Raw genomic sequence first — 22073 nt, forward strand, 5'->3', positions numbered from 1 at the left:
GTGGAACTGAGCTTTTCCAAAGCAAATGCAATTCAGACTCTTAAAGCATACTGCCTCTTATATTTGGCTGCAGTGAATGAAAAGAAATTAGCTTAGAAGATGGCAGTTAAACTAAACAATTTCAGCTAAAAGCATAAGGACAAACATGACCTAAACAAAGTTAATTTTGCTAGTAGTCATTTGTTTTTCACAGAGAGATCGAGTTCTCTGTAACCTATACAAAATCAGAAAATAGACTTGCATTTAAAAAAAAATCATATTTAGTAATTTTGTAGTTTTGATCTTCTGAGAAGTCCTTAATTATGATAGGCAAGTTTTAGAAGGTAGTGACCACAGATCCAAAGGCACTGGGGCTGCTTTGATGTCCCCCTTTGCCAGCTGACCTCACCTTCTTTGTCATCTGATTTACAAAATCATTCCAGGTGACTTGGAGGTCCACATTGCTAACCTAGCAACTCATCAAGAAACCTGGCCTCAATATCCTCATCCTCTCCTGTAGAAGCTGGAGGGAGAGAGAAGGACTCACACAAGAGATCTTTAGTGTCACCGCGGCTGAGCTACAGGCCCCCTCCCGTCGGAGAGGAAAGAACTGAGCGGATGCAGCTCCAAACCCTCACCTGTACTCATCTCACCCACCACCACGAGCTCGTCCTTTACACATTAGGCTTTAGGATAATATGTGTTTGAACTTAAGGATGCAACAGGTTTTTTTTTTTTTTTTTAAGATTTAAATAGTCACCTTTTAGACAATAGCACACTTACCCACTGAGGCGGTCCCAGCCCACATAATTCTGTCATTTTTTGAGTCACCTGTATGAATTGAGTTTCACCAGCCAGTGAATGAAACTCACATTCACAATAACGGCCTAAAATTCCATGTTGTAGCTTTTACCCACCACTACCCCACCAGATATTTGCAAGAATCTCTCACAGGCCTTCTCTTTATGAGACTTATATCCCATAGCCCCAGAAGTTCTAAGTTAGGTCAGTTCCCGGTTTCTGCTTATTTTTATGTCTGCTGACCTTTTCTTGTTCTTTGAGTATTCCTCACTCTCTCTGGTTTTGGGGGAAATATGTTACCCTTCTTATACCCATTTTGCAGGGAATGGAGCCACAGTGGAGCGAATTGGAGCCCCAAGAGATGCAGGAGAGCACTAAGCTGAGCTGGGCTTTGTAGGGAAGGTCAGGTCTTAGGCACTGGAGTCCTGCTGCTTCGTTTGGTACACGTCAGACTTATCCCCTTACCTCATGGTTTTCATTCCTAGGCCCTGTTGCCTGATTTCATCCATCAAACCATTTCCCATTCAGTCTATCAAAGCAGGGTTCAAGTTCTTTCCCAAAAGGACTCTGGACTCCAGTCAAACTAGGGGTTGTGACTGGGCACAGCTTTAACTGTCCTGTGTACCCAGATGCCTTCCAGGGAGGGTGCTACTTAATGCCACAGTCTCAGATCTGGCTAGCTATGGTAGCTTCTTACAAGAGAAAAGTCACATTAGGAAACAAAAGAGGAGAGATTATGGAAGTACATTTGGGAAATACGCTTACAAGCTCACAGATATTCTACTCTGCTGATAATTTTCACCCTTTCTATAGGGCGTTTTCTCAACTGAAACCTTACGGAAGCTCAGACTATGAAACAGGGGGCACCCACGTGTCCAGAGAGGACTTTCCTACTCTCCTAGCCTCACCCCTCTGCTGGGGACACCGCACCCCAGAAATCTTTCCAGGGAGTTCTAGGAATCCTTGCAGCATAACTTAGATGTAAAGATCATAGGAATGAAGACGGATATTTGCATTGCATGTTGACATTTCCTCAAGAGCCACCACAGTCAGTCCCCTCGCTGCTGGGTCTTTAGCCTCTCCTGCCTCCATCCGCTCTTTTAGATGTCACCGTGTGCAGGAAGCCACCAGCCCTTATGGATGTAATCTGTCGTCTCTTGCTCCCCCAGTTCATTCTCCACTTGGCCACCAGAGTCATGTTTCTGAATTCACATCTGACTTTGTCATTCCTTAAATTCCTTCAGTGGCTCACTGTCCCTCATAGGATGAAGGCCTTGAACTCTCAGCTCTTCCCTCTGGATGTCTCTACATACTTGTGGGCCTTCTCTCATACTCCCTAGAAATGCCTGCTTGTAGATCCTGCCACCTTCTACATTATTCCTGCATCCGAGCCACCAGACACACTCCTGCTTCAGCACTGGATTCAGGCTTTACATCCTTGATAAAACCTTCTCTCACTTGCTTTTTTCTAAGCCCCACCTTCAACCCCATCCTCCCCTCTCTGCTCCAGAGTTGGTGTTCAGCCTTCTCTCGTGCACTCTGAACTTTGGTCTATGTGTCTGTCTCCTCCACTTGAGTAGAAGCTCCTTGAGGGCAGAGATGTTTTGAGGAGGGGGCCTTATTCATGTTCCCAAGCCCCCAGCAGATGCTTGACCTGTAAAGGGAGCTCACCATCTGAATGAATGAATCTTCGAGTTACCACAAATGCATTTGTCAAGATGTAAATGGCAGTTAATAAATAAATCAGCTCCACGTGAATAAAAACAGAGATCATTTTTCAAAGTCTCATTGCAAGCCTTTCAGTAGTAAATCTATTGAAGTGAGCACTCAGGTTTTAAAGGCAAGTTTTATTTGTTGAGACAACTGGAGCTTCCACGGTTCTGTGGCATTCTTTCTACCTGATCAGAATGGGCTGTGGTTTCGTGAACAAATGTCAGTGTTTGGATTTGACTGTATTCACAATAACAGGGAGTAGGTGAGAGTCATGGGAGGGACGTGTACGTGCGAAGGTGTGTGTATGAAAAACGGCTGGGTCTTTTAATGAACCACTCACTTGAAAATTGTCTTTCTGCAGGTGATGTATCACCAATCAGTATGTCTCCCATCAGTCAATCTCAGTTTATTCCACTCGGGGAAATCCTGTGCTTGGCCATCTCAGCAATGAACTCGGCACGAAAACCTGTCACCCAAGAAGCACTGATGGAGCACCTGACCACATGTTTCCCAGGTAATAGAAAGAGAATGTAGCACCTTCCCAAAGGATGGTGTGCTTAGACTGCTCCTGGGCTATAAAATATAAAAGGACAGCTCTTCTCGTGTTTAAATCTCACAGAAAAAAAATCTTTGCCAAAATTGAACGGAAACTTTTCTTAGTTCTGTAATTAAAAAATTAAGGCACCTGTGTTTCTTCAAAAATAATTTGCCTTCTTCAGCTTTAATACTTTTTTAATTGGTACCGAGAAAAAGAAATTAAATCAGAATCTACAAGGAATTCTGGTAAAACGATTTTGCCAAGATTCCATTCAACCTTTGCCACACAAACATTCTTTAAATACATAAACATCATGATTTCATAGAAGTGAGTCAGAAACAACTGAAATTTTTAGTCCTAAGGGATTAAACTACAGACAGAATAATATTAAAAATAAACATATCTTGCATGCTTATGTCATGGCCTGATGAATTTTAAGACTATCATATTTGATACATTAGTTACGATTTCATTTTAAAAGAACAAAATAAAATAAAATGTTTCACTTTCTCTTAACTGTTATAAAAAGAAGACAATAGCCCAGCTGCTTGTGTGAATGGTGTTTGATGCCTCCAGTGCTAGATGTTAGGAATGGTGATAAGCTAATGAATGCATGCCCCATCTCAAGAGAGGCAGCCCACTACTCAACTCCAGGGTAGTATTCCATTCCCCCTCCCCCCAAAATGTAGGACCCTGCCAGAGTTGCCAAATCTTCTAATCTTTTAAGGGAATCTAGAAATTCCCCTTTTTTTTTAAGGCGAGGCAACCCTTGGTTGACCTCACAGATTGCAAGGACCTTGTCGATTTACAGTCCCTTATTTATTTATTTATTTTTTATGCCTATAGAACCTGGTCTTCCTAGGTGGTCTCTCCTCCAAGTACTAACCAAGCCCGACCCTGCTTAGCTTCTGAGATCAGATGAGATCAGGCTTGTTCAGGGTAGCACGGCCATGGACTAGAAATTCACTTTTATATGAAATATCTGGATTGCCTTAGATATTGGCAATTGTGTGCATGTACATTTTAACACATGTATGCCAGTGACATGCAAGTCAAACACATTATTGAGCCACCAGTCCACCAGCTTGGTTTGGACTCAGCCTATACCTAGATTGAGATAGAGCTTATGTTAAAAACAAATGCTTCACATACTTTTCATCCAACTAAGAAGAGAGCTTAGTAAATACAAGCAATTGGCTACAAAAATGCTGGATAACAAACAATTACAGAGTATCAGTGGCATACAATAGTAAACATTTATGTAGCTCATGTGTTTGGATTCTCCAGGAGTCAGCTGATCCAGACTGGTCCTAGCCTGGTGGCTCTGCTCCACCTGTACCCCCATCCTTCTGTACCCCATCCTCTTTGTAAAAGGGAGCAAGCAGAGTCCTGTTCTGTTCATTGGGATGGCAGAGGCACAAGAGCCCTTTGGTCAGACCATACCTACTAACGTACCATTGGCCAAAGTGAACCTGGCCAAACTCAAAGTCAGGGTGTGGAGGAATGCACCCCACCCATGGGAAGAGGGCAGAAAGAATACTTCTAAACTAAATAGGAATCTCCCATATCGAGTCTTCCCACTTCTCCTTTTGCCCCAAAAGAACTTTATATTTCTCTCCCAATGAGTTTTCCTCCTCTTTCAGTTTTCTAATTAATATGTGTGAAATTATACATACTGTTTAAAAACTCTAACATGAACCCACCCTTGCTACCTATAAAATATCTTAAGTTTTGTAACATTTTATTATCTCTGATTGTTCTTGATTGTCTGATTGTTTGTCTTGTTTTGTTAACTGCCAGGCAAACCTTTTTCCTTTTAGTAGTAAGGTAAGAGAGAGGGTCAAGTTTCAAGCCCTGTTTGGATGTAAAGCTTATTTTTGTTCTTTAAGCTCTCAAAATCCAAATTCATGATAAACTTTGGGAGTAGAATCTAGAAGCGATGGAACATGTAAATGTTAAAAATATCCATCACAACCATATTTCTTTCTGGTGATCTCTACAAATTTCTAGTGAAACCCTAGATTTCATAGACAATTAAAAATGTCAGTCATTATACTAGGACTTACTAATAAAATAATAATCATCAGTATCAATGACTTTCAGTTAAAGCTTTGAAAATACATTGGTAGAAGTATGGAAAATCGATTGAACAGGGAATGTTTCTAGTTTATTTTTTCAAATTAAACATTTGATTGATATACTTGCAAATCTAAGACATCAAAATTTTAGATGTAAATTCTCTATGGAAACTTTCTCATTCCTTCATTTGGAATGGTCAGAGAGCTTAATGATTCTTATGGAATGATTACATTGTAGTCATGATTCTATATAGTTTTGAAGATCATCGCTTGGAAGGCCTACAATCAGCAAGATCTATAATATGGTTAAATTTTGGTTTTATAGTAATAGCGATTTTTATGAATTACACCTCAGTTTTCCTTTATTATAGCAGTATAGTAAACCCAATCGTGAATTTATATAAATGAGCTGTACCATTTTTTGAAAAACTGCTTTTCGTTATAACACTGATTGAAAGTATGCTGCCATGTAAGGTACACTCAATTTTAAATACGGGTTTGTAATCTAGGTTGCTGGGCTGCACATCTCCAGTGCATCATTCATGTGTGAATAGTATTTCACTTCAGGAGCTGTATTCTGTGTGAATGGTGCCTCCTGGAGGTGTTCAGCAGAAGGCCCTGGCTGTTAGTGGAGCTTAGCAGCTCTAGTAAGTTGTTTTTCTCATGTGTAAGTGACTTTAACTGAAAGTCACTGATATTTGCTTTATGATGGCTCTCAAGAATTGTATAGATATGGTTTGTGTTATATCATTAATTCAGTTGTAATTTGTATTTATTTTGTGCAAAAACTGTCATAAAATTTAAGAAAAATATTTGCTATTATCCCAGCCTTGAAATCATTTGCATAAAACTAAAATGTTTCTCAAGAGTAGAGCCTTAGACTAAAAGGAAACCATGCAGGCCAAAAATTAAATAATTACATTAAGCACTATATATTCGGAGTCAGTGTTAACTCTTCTGCTTTGGTCACTAAGGATGCCTTCTGAAGATGGTGACACAAACGGGTATGTTCGTCACATTCATGGGCTTTCTCCCCTTGAGAACTCCAGGCCATTTCTAATGCTCTCATATCTCACCTCCATAGTACTGGAAGAATGGGGGAACCTAAACTTCTCAACTTACCCAGCTGTTCTAGGTTGCAACACAATGTTCTTTGAAGGTAATCTGGGTTTCCATGAGTCCTGACCTAAAGTTGAGACTACTAGTAGCTAATATTTATTGAGTGTTTGCTACGTGTCAGGCACTGTCATACATACATTAAACTTATTTAATAACCCAACAAGGGCAGGTATTATTATGATGCACATTTTGATGATAATGAATAGAGAGTCAGAGAGGTTAAGTAAGTTGCCTAAGGTGATACCACTGTATTCATTTTCTAGAGCAGCCATAACAAAGCACAGGTGGCTTAAACAATGGAAATGTATTGTCTTACAGTCCTGGAGGCTACAAGTTCAAAATCAGTGTATCAGTAGAGTTGTTTTTTTTTTTTTTCTTCTGAAGGCTGTGAGTGACAAATCTGTTCCAGACATGTCTCTATGTCCAAATTTCCCCTTTTAAGATGGATACCAGTCATATTGGATTAGGGTCCACCTAATGATCTCATTTTAACTCGATTATCTCTATAAACACCTTATCTCCAAATAAGGTTACATTCTGCAGTACTGGGGGTTAGGACTTCAACATATTAGAATAGCAAGAGGTCCAGGGTCAGGGAGCATAATTCAACCAATAACAGCAAAAAATAGTGATGGATTTCAATCCAGCAGTCTGGCCCTGGAGCCCAAGCTTTCAGTCTCTACTGAAATTGTCATTTTTGTGGGTCAGACACGATTGGATATTGGCAGTATGATTCAACCTGACCTATTTCCAAATTAGTCATGCAGCACATATGACATTTCTGTCAACGACAGACCATATATAAGACAGTGGTTTCATAAGATTATAACGGAGCTGAATTTCCTGTAAGAAGTGGAAGGATATGTGGTTTAGGAGGAATTTTTTTTTCTCTGACAGTAGCAATATCTGTGGGGCTTGGCAATAGATTCTCCCTGTTAACACCTCAATTTTTAATGCACAGATTACATCCTAGTCAGCCACTGACCTGTTTCAGCATAGAGGGGCCTGCCCCTCCCGCACTACATATTCAGAAGGTGCCACACTCCTCCCAGATCCAGCCTGATGGTGTTCAGAGTACATTGCTGTGAATTCCTTGTTGAGCATCTCAAATCCTGCACAAGGACACAGGTCCACAGGAACTATCTTAACAAGTTTTAAGTACCACTGCTACGTTAGTAGAAGCTTTCTGTTGTGGTGTGGAGGCAGCCTGTTCCTGTACTTTGGAAGTGTTTTCAGGTTGTAATGATGTAAAGCATTGATAAGTTTTATTTCTTTCCTCATTTCAATACCAGAGAGAGTCCTTTGTGCCAGATAAGGTCAATGGAACCAAAAACAAATTTCCAAAGTCAAAATACCGAGTCCTCAGTTCCGTACCCTCTCCATGTTAAACACCCTCTTTTATTATGAATACCACAGACTTCCTTAATTTGACACTGCTCAAACCTGCAATGGCAAAAACCACATTGCCATGACAATCCCCTGTGTTCTTTTATCTCTGCATCTTGATTTCTTATTCCTACTGATCCTTAGGCCACCTTTCACACAGTCCTGACAGTCACTGATATGGTGATCTGTGTCTTACCCAGCCAGTTTCTCCTTGTTATTTCCAGTTGGTCCAGCCCACATTCCTGTTGATACAGCAGCATCGGCAACTTCGATGTCCTATTTCTGACCCTGTCAGAAGGAGGCAAGGGGAGGGCTTGTGGGACAGTGTGTAGAGAGCCTACAGCAGTGTATAGGACTGTCTTAGGCCTTCATATTCACTCACCACTCACTCACTGACTCACCCAGAGAAAGCTTGCCAGTCCTGCAAGCTTCATTCATGGTAAGTGCCCTATACAGGTATGCCATTTTTTTTTTTAATCTTTTATACTGCATTTTTACTGTATCTTTTCTATGTTTGTATGTGCTTAGATACATAATACTTACCATTGTATTACAGTTGCCTATAGTATTCAGTACAGTAACATGCTGTACAGTTTTGTAGTCTATGAGCAGTAGGCTATACCATATAGCCTAGGTGTGTAGTAGGGTATACCGCCTAGGTTTGTGTAAGTGCACTCTGTGATGTTCACATAATGATGAAATCACCTAATACTGCATTTCTTAGAATATATCCACCTAGTTAAGCGATGCATGACAGTAGATCATTCAGGTCAGTCTTATATCACCCTGAATATGCCTGGCACTGAGGAATGGAGAATACCCAAGAAGTAAAGTAAACGTGCTACAGCCTGGAGAATTTATACTCTCTTAAGTGGATATACTCCTGATTCTGTCTCTCGGGGTAGACAAGGCATAAACATGTACATAAAACCCTTTGAAAACAATATCAGTTACTCTTCAAAGGAGTATCTGTGATTTCCTTCTGGAATTTATATCCTAGCAAATATGGCAGTTTTGGACTCGGTGACCAGACAGATGTAGAGCATCTGAGCTTTCACTAGCGTATTTATTAGGGCTCTCTGGTTATAAATTAGAAAAGCCACCTCCATCCTGCCGACTTATACCAAGAAGGAGAAAGATCTAACTAAATTTCACCAGAGCTATAATCACTTTAAAAATTGAAGGTCATGATTTCAGAATTGGAAAGTACATCATAAACAGTGGTCAGGTCCACTTGCCCTTTTTTATAATTTATAAAATTAAGTTTATTAAGTAAACAATCTTAAAAAATGAGTGTATAGAGTAGTTCAAGTATATATGGTAGCCTCTATATATTTTAGATTTGTTTTTCAATACCAAGATGACTATTTCAACCCTATTCCCTAGTTGCTTTTATTGAAAAAGTCTTTTTTTTTTGTAAATCGCTGTCATGTAAAACATTTTTTATTTTCCCCCTCATTTAAAAATATTGTCTTCAATGATTCAGTTCAGTAAATGTTTGTAACAATAGTAACAACCTAACTCCATCTATCCATTTCTCTCTTCCCAGCTCTTATATATTCCCATTCTATCAATAGTAATATTCATAAGCATCATCAGAGAAAACTAGGATTCACACTAAACTTAAGGAACGCCTTCGAATCCTGTTTATCTTGCGAACGATAATATTTTGAAGCTTAATTAATAGGATTCTGTCTTAGTCAGTTTGAGCTGCTGTAAAAAAAAAAAAAAATCATAGATTGGGTGGCTTCAACAAGAGACATTTATTTCTCCCAGTTCCGGAGACTCGAAGTCCAAGATCAAGGCACCTGCAGTTTTGGTGTCTGGTGAGGAACCTCTTACTGGTTTATAGACAGATGTACCTTCACCTTGCAGAGAGAGAGGGCTCTGGTGTCTTCTTAGAATGTCTCATCTAAACTTAATCACCTCCCAAAGGCCTCAGCTCCTACTACCATCATATTGGGGATTGAGGCTTGAACATATGAATCTTGGAGGCACACAGACATTCAGTCCATAGCAGATTCTGAAAAATCAGGAATCAGCATGTTTCTTCTTCATTCTCATGATGTGTCCTCTTGGTTTTAGGTGTTCCCACTCCAAGCCAAGAAATTTTACGGCACACGCTGAACACGCTGGTACGGGAGAGGAAAATCTACCCCACTCCAGATGGCTATTTCATCGTGACCCCACAGACTTATTTCATAACTCCTTCTCTCATAAGAACTAACAGTAAATGGTACCATTTGGACGAGAGGATACCTGACAGGTCTCAGTGTACCTCTCCGCAACCCGGAACCATAACGCCCTCTGCCTCAGGCTGCGTCAGGGAAAGGACATTGCCCAGAAACCACTGCGACTCTTGCCACTGCTGCAGAGAAGACATGCACAGCATGCATGCATCAACTCTGCAGAGGAAACCTGCCAGGGACTGCAAAGACCCTTATTGCCCTCCTTCCCTCTGCCAGGTGCCACCCACTGAAAAGAGTAAAAGTACTGTAAATTTTTCTTATAAGACAGAAACTCTCTCGAAGCCTAAAGATAGTGAAAAGCAGTCTAAAAAATTTGGGCTCAAGTTATTCCGGCTAAGTTTTAAAAAAGACAAGACCAAACAGCTAGCCAATTTCTCTGCCCAGTTTCCTCCTGAAGAGTGGCCCCTGCGAGACGAGGACACGCCAACTACTATCCCTCGGGAAGTGGAAATGGAAATCATTAGGCGTATTAATCCAGACTTGACCGTGGAAAATGTCATGAGGCACACTGCACTAATGAAGAAGCTGGAAGAAGAAAAAGCACACAGGAGTAAAGCCGGGTCCTCTGCCCGTCACAGCGGAAGAAGTAAAAAGAGCAGGACTCATCGAAAGTCCCACGGGAAGTCTCGATCACACAGCAAGACACGGGTGTCAAAAGGAGACCCATCAGATGGTTCCCATCTGGATATCCTGGGTGACAGAGAGTACGACTTTTGCGACCCTCTCACCAGGGCCCCCAGGGAGGGCTGCTTCATCATTGAACACAAAGGGGAGAATTTCATCATGCATAGCAACACGAACGTGATCGAGCCTCATTTCCCTATGACGCCAGAATGGGATGTGTCGGGGGAACTGGCCAAAAGGAGAACTGAGATGCCTTTTCCCGAACCTTCCAGGGGGAGCTCCCACTCAAAAGTACACCGAAGCCACAGCCATACCCAGGACCGACGGTCCAGGAATGAGAGGTCTAACAAAGCCAAGGAGAGATCCAGGTCCATGGACAACTCCAAAGGCCCTCTGGGTGCTTCCTCTCTGGGGACGCCTGATGACCTGGCTGAAGGCTGTAGCCAGGATGACCAAACCCCCAGCCAGTCCTACATTGACGACAGTACGTTAAGGCCCACACAGACGGCCAGTCATCAAAGGGCTCACATTTTGTCCACAGGCTATAAAGAGGTGTGTATTCCAGAAATAGTCAGTGGCAGCAAGGAACCTTCCAGTGCTTGTAGCCTCTTGGAGCCAGGCAAACCCCCCGAGAGTTTGCCATCCTATGGTGAACTCAACTCTTGTCCAACAAAAACAGCTACGGATGACTATTTCCAGTGCAACACCTCCAGTGAGACGGTGCTCACAGCGCCATCCCCTCTGGGCAAGAATAAAGAGGACCATGACACTCTGACCCTGGCAGAAGGGGTGAAAAAGCTGCCTCTGTCCGATAGGCAGGCCCCGCATTCCTCTAGGGAACCCGTAGGGCACAAGGAGGAGTCACCAAAAGGGCCAGGTGGGGGCCCAGCTGCTGCGGGTGCAGCAGCTGAAGGGATTGCCAATGGACGCCTCATCCAGCACCACAGCGCCGAGCCCAGCAGCCTGGACAAGAGGAAAGAGATATTCAGCAAAGACACACTGTTCAAACCTCTTCACAGCACCTTGTCTGTAAACAGCTATCATAAATCCAGCCTGTCCCTCCTCAAATCTCACCCGAAGACACCTGCCGACACACTGCCAGGCCGATGCGAGAAACTGGAGCCGTCCCTGGGGACGTCAGCGGCACAAGCCATGCCAGCTCTCCAGCGTCAGCAGGAGTCAGGGGGAAACCAAGAAGCCTCTTTTGACTATTACAATGTCTCTGATGACGATGACTCTGAGGAAGGGGCAAACAAAAACGCCGAGGAGGAGAAAAACAGAGATGACGTAGGCACCATGCAGTGGCTCCTCGAGAGGGAGAAGGAAAGAGACTTGCAGAGGAAATTTGAGAAGAACCTCACCCTCCTTGCCCCAAAAGAAACTGACAGCAGCAGCCACCCGAGAACCACCCATTCGGCACGCCTCGACAGTATGGACAGCAGCAGCATCACTGTGGACAGTGGATTCAACTCCCCACGGTAGGGAGAGGCGTCTCTGCACACACATACACCTACCGGGGTCTGGGGCTTTATGCAGATAACTGAAAAGCTTCTGACTTCACAGTCTCAGTTCTGTGAATGAGGGTTAAGAGTTGCGTGAGTTGTATTTTTAACAACCTGTTTCTGACTTCTTTTTCAGGAATTGAAACAAAAGTTTCTGCAGCTGTAGAGATCACCAATCTGGACTGGTGGGTTGGCTCCTTCCCTCTAACTCGCATCAGTCCAGTCTAAGACCAGCATTTCCCAGTATTTTTTCTTCTGTGTTTATATTGCCACCGTACTGATATAGGAAGGGTTTTTTATTAAGTCATGCAAAAATAGTAACTTTTCGAGTAGACCAAATAGCCAGTGGGAGGTAGGGTAGGGCTGGGAATAAATTGATTGACTCGAGGACAGGGATCCCACTAGTGAGAATATACAGTTGACTCTTGAACAACTCAGGTTGGAACTGTTCAGGTCCAATTATATGCAGATTTTTTTTTTCATAAATACTGTAAATATATTTTCTTTTCCTTACGATTTTCTTAATGACATTTTCTTTTCTCTACCTGACGTTATTTTAAGTATACAGTATGTAATACATAGAACATACACAATGTGTTAATCGAATGTTTATGTTATCGAGTAAGGCTTTGGTCAACGGCGGGCTCTTAGTAGTAAAGTTTTGGGAGAGTCAAAAGTTACGCAGGTTTTCAGCTGCATGTGGGGTCAGTGCACCTAACCCCTGTGTTGTTGAAGGGTCAACTGTAAAAGCAGACCTCGAATCCTCTGCGGTGGATCTAGAAGCTTGTCACCATTTTAGTCCCGGCTTTCTGTGTGGCCCGACCCCCTTGCTCTTACACCTTCTTCTCACCACTCACCTGTCTACAGAGAAGTGGACCTTGTTCCTCTCACAGAAAGACTGGGGCCCTGTGCTCTGTTAGCGCGAAGCATGTGCCAGCACTGTTCTTTCTCTCCTGCAGCACTGATACAGCCTAATCATAGTCCCTTCTTTTTAGTAGGTGCTGGTAATTCGGCAAAGGGTTGACAGCTGAGAGTATGTAATGCCCGATGGTCATGCCCAACACACTGAAGTGGTTCAGGGCTTAAGAAAGCAAAAGAGAGTCTATGCGACTTGCTGTTTTTCTCCTTAACTCTTCCTTCTCCTCAAAGAGCAACTCGGGACCTAATTATCCTTTGAAGTTCTACTCCAGATTGGTGACTCTGAGATGCAGAAATACTATTGAGAGATTGACATTTCTCATTAGCTGTGATTCCCCAGATTTTACAATATTTATAATTTTAACAAGTATGCAGATATGATTATGTACTTCATATATTTATTTTTATTATTAAGAATTAAAATTAGTTCTATTGTGATCATTTCACTCTATCTCTGCATAATTTTGGGACAGAGCATCCCAAAATTAGAATTGGGAGTCATTAATCTGTTTGTCCCATATTAGGTCTTTATTATTTCTTAAAGGGCGAGTTTATTATTATTAATTATTATTACTATCATTATTATTATTATTGTCACGTAACCTTTTTCCAGGTTAACACCTGTGGAAGTCCAGTGTCTAAACAGACAGCAGAGCTGGTACCCTGCTTAAAGTCGATGAGAGACCAGGGTCCCAGATCTCCTCTGCCTGTCCCTGGAGGAGTTCTACAAGACCTCAGGGAACATAGCACTTGGTCTGAAAACTACTGGCCTATTAAGTGACTTTTCTAAGAAATAATTTTTGCTAAATATTTTTCTATTCCAAATCAAATCTAAACTTATTTACCTGTTATTTTTATATATCTTTTTCTGTCTATTTTTTCTTCTACTCTCTTTTCTCCTCTTGAATTCCTAACAGTGGATACTATGTAAGCATAACTGAAGGTCTATAATCGATGGTAGAAGTTCAAAACCATCGCTTTATAGAAGGTGTGGTTTATTTGCCTGTACCTATTGTTCTACTATTTCTTATTATATAGTCTCTACCCATCTAATGTTTTTCACACAACAGTTTCCAACCTGTCACATTGCCTCTTGGCCCCTGGACCTCCACAGAGGGAAAGCTGTAGTACTCCAGAGATAGTCGCTAAGGAGATGCTGAGAGTAGCTTAATGATCTCTCACTCAAAAACCTACCGCCACATAATACGAAAGTTTTTTGTCTGTTAGGGGGCAAAGAAACAGAGATATTCATGAAATAGTTGAACCAGTCTCTCCACAGAATGTATTTTCTCTCTAAATTTAGAGTACAGAATATAGAATTTATGAATGGGGTTCTTTCTTGAAATAAGTTTTTTCGTATATCTATAGTAATACACTTAAGGTTAAATGCTTTGTCATGGTAGAAGGTGAAAGGTCGTTCTGAGGAGACAACCTTCACAGATTAGCTATGTGTCTGTCCAGTTACTGGGTAGAATTTTCTCTGTAGGAATACATAGATCACCCATAAATTTCATCCAGTTATACATAACAATTCTGTATTGTACGCCTTTCATATTTAATTTCCATTGGTTAGAAGCTAGATGACAAACTTATTTTCTATACCTATTTTTAAACTGTAATTTCTGTACACCTCAATAAATTCACTAAGTTGCCTTTCTAATGCATGAGGATGGTCTACACAGGAGAATATTTGAGTTATAGGGAGTTTTACTCTTCAGCATGAGGAGTATTTTAGCCAAATAGCATTATCATGTTGACACCTCCACACTGTTGGTGAGGCACAGGAATCTTAAGTGGGCCATTTATTTGTGCTTTTCAGTAACTAATTCACTGAACAACTAAGACCCCACCGGGAAAAAAAAAAAAGAGAGAGAGGGAGACCAAAAAAGGTGATCATCACACTCCAGCTTTTAGTGCTGACTCAGAAGTCATGTTTAACCACATTTCCTAAATTCTTCAGTCCCTTGTGCTGAGAACTAAAGGGTATTGAGAAGGAAAAAAGGTGGAAAGTTAAGCTGTGCCCTAGACATGAAAAGCCTGCTATTCCAAATGTGAGGCCCCAAACTGGTTGATAAACATAATATGAAAATCTGAGGGACCAGAGGCAGCCAGGAGAGTGTGTGCCTAATATACTGCGTGACATGTGCTGCTGAAGGCGTGGGGCCTCAGGAAACATGTGCACCAGGAGGATGAGCAGCAGAGCTTCTAAGTTCATTTCTTTTGCCTATAAATCCTGAAATCTTAATTTTAAGGTTGCACTCCCTTAGCACTCTTATTTAAAAAATAAGAACTTTTAAATTTGAGGAATATTTTTACTGCTAACACTCCATCTCCACTAGCTTTTTCATCACATGCGAAGCTTTTCATATGAATGTCACATGCTATACTCATTGTTAGAGCAATAATGAAATATATCCTTCCGAGAAACTGGAGTACTGTATGTATTTATCACTATTAACATGTTGGCTGTGGTCAAAAGAGGCATCTTAGATGATCTATTGCAATGATATGTGTTTACAGCCTGGCACAGTGTCTGGCACACAGCAGGTACTTGATAAATGTTAATTTAAGCCCATGTCTTAAAAGCTGATTTAAAAATGGGTCCTCTAGACCTTCAGATGCATTTTCCCTTGGAAAAGATGTCATCAGCAATGTATAGATACCCAAACCAACCCAGAGTAGCTGCCTCATTCATTACATGCCGGATGTATAACAAATAATTTATATTTGTCTAGCTTTTTAGTGTACAAATTCTTCATCGACACATATTTATTCTTCACAGTCACTCTGTGAATAGGTAAATCACATAACTCTCCCGGTTTTAGCGATGAGGAGGTCAAATACCATAAAAAGGTACTATCATGACTAAGAATGAAACTGAAAGAATGTGTCATGAAATCTCCGGAGTTCTACATGTTGATTGCCTTTCTTCCGTCCCCCGCCTGACCCTGTGCCTCAGGGGTAGTGCTGGCAAGCCACTGATGAGTTTTCTTAGGGAAGGTGTGAGGCAGGTAAGTAGGTTTAGCACTTTCCATCCTTTTAGTGATGACATGTTGAGTATTCTTTGGGTATGCCCAAATTTACCATAGGCGTAATAGAAGAAATTGACTTCTTTCTGAATGTATTAACCTACTGGAGGTACCCTCTACCATCAAGAAAGGTCCAGTTGTCTTTTTGGTAGTCATTGAGCAAATTTTCTATTGAACAGTTCATTCTTGGCTCCTTGGTGAAAAGCAGACTCCATGCCACAAGGCGAGTAGGATGAAATAATCTGTTATTAAGGGCTGCCAAGGTCTAGGGTTCAGATAAAATAGCCATCAGTTTAGGATGGTAATAAGAGGCAGCGAGGATGTCCATTATAGTACTTTGACCTGTTGACCAGCTTCAGCAGGCTTAAATCAGTTACGGGGACCAGCTATCATCAAATAATGTATAAACCTTGAATCTATCCAATAGAGTGGAGGTTTTGAGCATCATTATGGTTTCTTCAGTCTTTTTTAACCTAGTAAGTTTCTTATTACCATTTTGAGGACCTTGAACATGAAACCTCTTCAGTTCCCATGAGTCAGGCCAAGTAATCTTATTTCTGCTATTGCCCTACACATTTGAAATGTTGAATGTTCTAAATCCCTTGGACCAATAAAGCAGATTCCAGTATTTCTAACTAAGAAAAATTAAGAGAAATCAAAATACTGAAGTCTTTAAGTCACCTCTATCCTATAAGAATTCTTTAAAATATAAAATATTCCTACCAAAGTGGGTGGAAGGGTATGGATAAATGTAAACTTCACAAACGAATGGGAGCATGTAAGATTCCTTATCTGAAAATACAATGTTTTTAAACTAAAGTGTTAAAATTTGAAACACAGGTATGAAGGTGTTTAAAAAGAATTTCGTTCCCACCAGTGTGGCAGATTAGCCAGTGGCATGCTTGAAGAACACCAGAGTCAAAATCTGCTAATCAAAGATGAAAACAGAATCATTACGGTACAGTTATTGCATTTATTAAGAAGCAATATATCAGTGAATTTCCAAAGAGAAATGAAATCATTACATAAGTATATTTATGAGTATTCTTTTTTAAAACTAATGCGACAGGTATCCATCACATCAAATTTTGAAGTAGTTTCCTTGAATGTGAAAGGAGGGGAAAGATATTTAAAGTGCACTTAGCTGTATAAAAGCCTTTATACAATATGCTGCTAATTATTCATGTCTGTGAAAACTTCTGGAGCCATGTTTGAGGAACATATGTGAATAATCAGTACGGGATGGTATGTATATGACATTATGAACCAACAGAGGAAATCCATTAACTACATCATTTGCTCTTCCTCTGAAACTCACTATATAATTATTTATGTTCGAAACAAAACAAAACAAAACCTTTTTACTCTTTTAGCACTCGGGAGAGCCTGGCTTCCAACACGTCAAGCATCGTTGAAAGTAACCGCCGTCAGAACCCTACCTTGAGCCCGGCCCATGGTGGAGCTGGCCCGGCCTTCAACTTCCGAGCAAGTACGGACCCCCCAACAAACGAAGCTGAGAAATTACAGAAACCTTCCAACTGCTTGCAAGCTTCTGTTACTAGTGTGTGATAGTCGTTCTGCCTCAGATCTCCTGTCTCATTCGATACAGCCAAGTTTACGACACTGGGACTGATGTTTACATCTTTGGAAAGACAAGCATCTCAACCACAGTTTTTGTGTTTACTTAAACTGTGCTGCTAAGTAGGCTAGAGCAAAACACAAAAATCTTTCTTTCAGAGTATTGCTTTTCACATTTATGGCTCTGTAGCAACAGAATAGCAGTAGGGGTGATATGTGCACTTTTGCTTCACTAATCGTAACTGAGCACACACAGGGAAGTCTACACACTGTAAGTGTAATACGCATTTTCAATGTCATGCAGTTGCCAGTTCCAGTTTTAAATGCCACAGATGCGTGTTGCTCCCAGTCTGTGGGCAGATGGTGCCACAGAACTGATCCTTGACACTTCCAAAAAATAAAAAATAAATAAAAAAATAAGCCACCACAAAATGTCAAGTGCAAGGGCCCACCTTGAGGGAAATTAATGCCAAACTGACGAGAAGGGACCCCAGCCTTTTGTGTGTGAATTGTTTATGCACCCGTCATTTTTCACTGTGAGTTTTCGTGATGCAGCTTTGCAGGAGCCCATGGAAGTGTGTCAGAAGGGGTCATGATTGAAATACTGGGAGTGTTTCTTTTCAGGATTTTGTTTTTAGGTGTAACAGATGCTTGTCTGATTTTTAACCTTCCATAATCACAAACAGGAATATAGGCCTTTGAATCTGGAGTGGAAATAAAAGGAAGGGGGTCCCCAGCCTGGCTGGGGCACAGCACTGAGTGATGGGAGGTAATGTGGACTTTTAAAAGGTGTTAAGTCAGATATGTAAGGAAGATCATTTCCTCTTTGGGATACTTATGGCGATCCTATCTTAATATAATAGATATGATAATTAGTTTGTTTAAAAGCAAAATGTTCTTTGTGATACAAATGAAGAGTATGGCCTGAGGATGTTATTCTTTCTAATGGAAGGACATAAATCTATTTTATGTAGTTTTAAATAGAATGCCTAAATTAGGCTGTGGGAGATAATTTTTAGTGGTTATAAGAAAGAGCAAATTTAGGGAGAGTTGAACTTCAGGCCTTTTATTCCTGGGAAGATATCTATAGAAAAAAACTTCAAAATAACTTTTGATCGGAAATAGACATGTACCCATGTAATTAACAACAGAATGTGCTCATTCTGCAAGTGTGGTATAATTCCAACTTGTACTCCCCTAAAATTTACCAGAATAACAATTATGCATTCATGAACTATGCCAGAGTAATGTTTACAGATACTTTGTAACCAATTTCAGGAGGCATTTTAAGGTGGATGTATGGTTATTAGCCCAACTTATTTCAAAATGGTTTAACATTTGGCTTTGGTTTACAATGACTTGTTGAATACAAAGAAGCCGGTCAGCAGCAAAGGAATTACATAATCAAGCTTCAACTTCTAGGAAAGAGACTTTTCAAAGTTCCCATGTTTTATTTTATGAGAACAATGGAATAAATCTGTAGATAATGGAAAATTATTTGCAAAAGGGTCGCATATGACACAGGTACATGGTCTAACAAAAAGTTCTATTTAGTTTAGTGGCATGTGATGTTTGGAGCCATAAACCATAAATATATATATATATATATCCAAAAATAAATCTAAAATATTTTCTCAGATTTAAATCAGTGACATAAAATTTGTCAAACACTTCTGCTTCAGTATTAAGTTTGATCACTAGCAGTCTGTTTAAAGAATGCAGTCATATATGTGGCTGGACCGATTCTTGAAACTTTTGGGTGCTTCCTTATGCTTTTTCAGATATTTGGAAGTTGCATTGGGAACTGAACTCTTCAAGTTTAGTATAGATTCCTTTTTTGTGCTTAGAGTGAAACATAAGCACCTTTCTTGGTAAACTCCCACACCACTAAAATGCTTAAGTCAATTGGCTTTCAGTGTCATGCCTTATTTCCTCTAAGGCATGCCTTGATTGCTCAGAAATGCACTATTTGTCTCATTGCTTAAAAATACGTCCAGAAGGAATGGTAATGTGTCTAATAGACTAATACGGAGTCTGTTTCCTTGGGGAGTTGTATACCATACGGTCACTAAATTCTTATATCTAAATTCATTTTTTTTTCCAAAAACCTCTCAGACGTTTATCATACTATCAATTCATAAATAATATAACCATTGAAACAATACATCAGCCTCTAGTTGATCCTCTGAAAGTAGCCATTATAATAATCAAGTGCTGTGTGACCAGGAAAGGAAAGCATTACCGTTAGCAGCTTTAAAATATGAATTTATCGATATTTCACAAGAACTAGGTTTACAGAAGACATTTAAATAAAATGTGTACACTATTTGCCTGATGCTGTGGGGTACATGATCTAAAAAAAGAACTCCCTTAGACCAGCAGCCATTAGCGTAGAAATGATGGACTTTAAAGACGATACAACTTAAGCAGACGTTCCCTGTAGAAATATCCCCGTATGAATCCATTCGGGATTCCTGAATGGGGGAGGAATGGTGGCAGGAAGCACATTACTGACATGACCTAAGATGGCCTACGGTGAGGTTCTCAGTGACCAAACTCTCAGGCTGCTCCAAGCTTTGCCAACATTCTTTTCCTCCAATGAAATGATAGCTTTGTGTTACACGGCTGCTTATCTAGTCTTCACTTAGTTTATCAACTGAAAGGTTTACAAATCTGAAATCTGGTTGAATCTCTGTGTAGCATTCAACTTTAAAGGGTCAACCCATCTGTCGGCATTTTGCACACTTATGTATTATTATGATACAGCATATTACTTTATGGTAATTTTTATTTTTACATATAACTACCTCCATAAATTTGATGAAGCGGCAGCAGTGCGTCCAAGTGTATTGTTCAGAAAAGCAGAGTTTAAAACTTATCATTGGGCCATGGCGTTGTGTATGTGTGTCAGTGATTGCCTATGTGGACTCATGACTTTTTCATTGCCATGGTTTTCTTTTACGGCATCATTTCACTTTCAGATGTAAACCTGTCTCTCCTTTCTTCCCCACAGAAGCGCACTTGATTTTGTTATGAATGATAGGAAGTTTAAATTTCTTGTCTCCCCAGCCCCCAATTCCTGCTAGAAATTGCCCCCTGGTGAAGAGCCAGTTGGTAAACATAATTTAGCAAGCTATTTACTTCTGTAAAAATCTGATTTAAATTCTAGGTTTTCAGTTACAGAAGACACAAGAAATTTGGACTGCCAACTTGAAGCACTCTGGTCCTCTGCCTTCACTCGCATATGCTACCATATCCAGCCCAAACTTCATTTGAATGAAAAGAGCTGTGCTGTGTATTCATGACTTCTGTTAAATAGTTCATATTCCATTTTTATATATTTTGCACATCTCAGGGGACCTTAATGAGCATACGAAAAGGGGAGGGGGTGCCATCAAATAGGGAAAACAAATAGAAGAACTGAAAGGGGATGAACTGGATAAAAATAACAAATGACTGCTTCTCTGATGTCGTGAAGCTCAAGTTCAGGAAGCATAAATTGAAAGTTAATCTGGAGTAACGATGATCTAAACACCAGCTGTTCCCAAATCTCCCTTTTTCATAACCCAACCAGCATTTATAAAATGTAAATTTAAATTATATTGCAGTCACCTTGGGGAGGAAAAAAAAACCTCTCCAATAAAATGAAAGTGTTGTTCCTTTTTTAGGTTAGCACAGCTTTGTAAAATTCTACCGAGGATAAACCACTTATCACCACAAAGTGTACTTGAAAATAAAGTTTTTAACAAATTATAGGCATATTGCTCACAATACAGTAGTGATCATATTTTGAAAAGTCTCATCATTTATAACCTGGGCAGTATTTGGAGCTTGATTAAAAATCAACAACAACCTATAATGACTTTGCAAATTCATTTTGGGATCTCAAAGTGCTTCCAAAGCATTCAGATTCACAAGTAATTAACCAAGCAGGTCATATTTGTAATACCCATACTTGAAACGAATAAACAGAAGGAGTGACTTAAGATTACCGAGAAACACAGTGGCAGCTATCAATGATCTGTTTTCTATCTGTTTGATAGACCATCATGAGAAATCACTCAATACAATGCTATTTTTCTGATGTGTGCTAATAAAGTCAAAGAAAACAAATACGACTTTACACCTTTGTCCATTTTCATTCAAAAAATTCAGGGTGTTTGGAATTTACACCTCAGTATGCCTCACTGGTACCGATTTGTGAAGTGGGGAATTAACAGATCCACTCAAATGCCCTTGTGGTCAGAAGCAGATACAGACATACACCCCTGTTTACAATGTCATATTGGGCTTCTCTAATTCCTGTGCTAAAATACCATCTTTCAGGAACATGACTGCTCCTGGTAGCGGAAGGTGCTGAAACAAATTTTAATTAAAAACTTTATCAAGTACTCTTCACAGTGCTGTTTAGCACAACAGAAATTCAGTACAACATGTCAAGCCCTACTTTGAAGAATCGATTTCGGAGGTTGCTGATCTAGTTCTAAGTCTTTTCTCAAATTTGGAGATACAAGATCCTGGATGGGGAACTTCTTCATTGCCACAGGCCAGTCACAGAA

At 40.3% G+C, this 22073-nt stretch overlaps 1 protein-coding gene and 1 pseudogene across 6 annotated transcripts in view; one reads left to right on the plus strand and one right to left on the minus strand.

Moving 5' to 3' along the window:
- Window positions 1-21637, plus strand: part of STOX2 (storkhead box 2) — a 201893-nt gene extending 180256 nt beyond the window's left edge. For 4 of the 6 annotated variants that reach the window (XM_025049940.1, XM_015592919.2, XM_006916367.3 and 1 more), the window contains 3 exons: window positions 2855-3007; window positions 9700-11965; window positions 17310-21637. In XM_025049940.1, the coding sequence (XP_024905708.1) occupies window positions 2855-3007; window positions 9700-11965; window positions 17310-17505 (2615 nt within the window). In that variant the 3' untranslated portion in view covers window positions 17506-21637. Of the gene's footprint in view, window positions 1-2854; window positions 3008-9699; window positions 11966-12125; window positions 12175-16776; window positions 16895-17309 lie in introns of all 6 variants that reach the window. The other 2 variants (XR_003047608.1, XM_025049941.1) reach the window with 2 other exon arrangements.
- LOC112483424 lies at window positions 3869-3987 on the minus strand (annotated as a pseudogene).
- Window positions 21638-22073: the final 436 nt, after the last annotated feature.

This window comes from Pteropus alecto, unplaced genomic scaffold (genome assembly GCF_000325575.1).
Source record: "Pteropus alecto unplaced genomic scaffold, ASM32557v1 scaffold24, whole genome shotgun sequence".
Taxonomy (NCBI): Eukaryota; Metazoa; Chordata; class Mammalia; order Chiroptera; family Pteropodidae; genus Pteropus; species Pteropus alecto.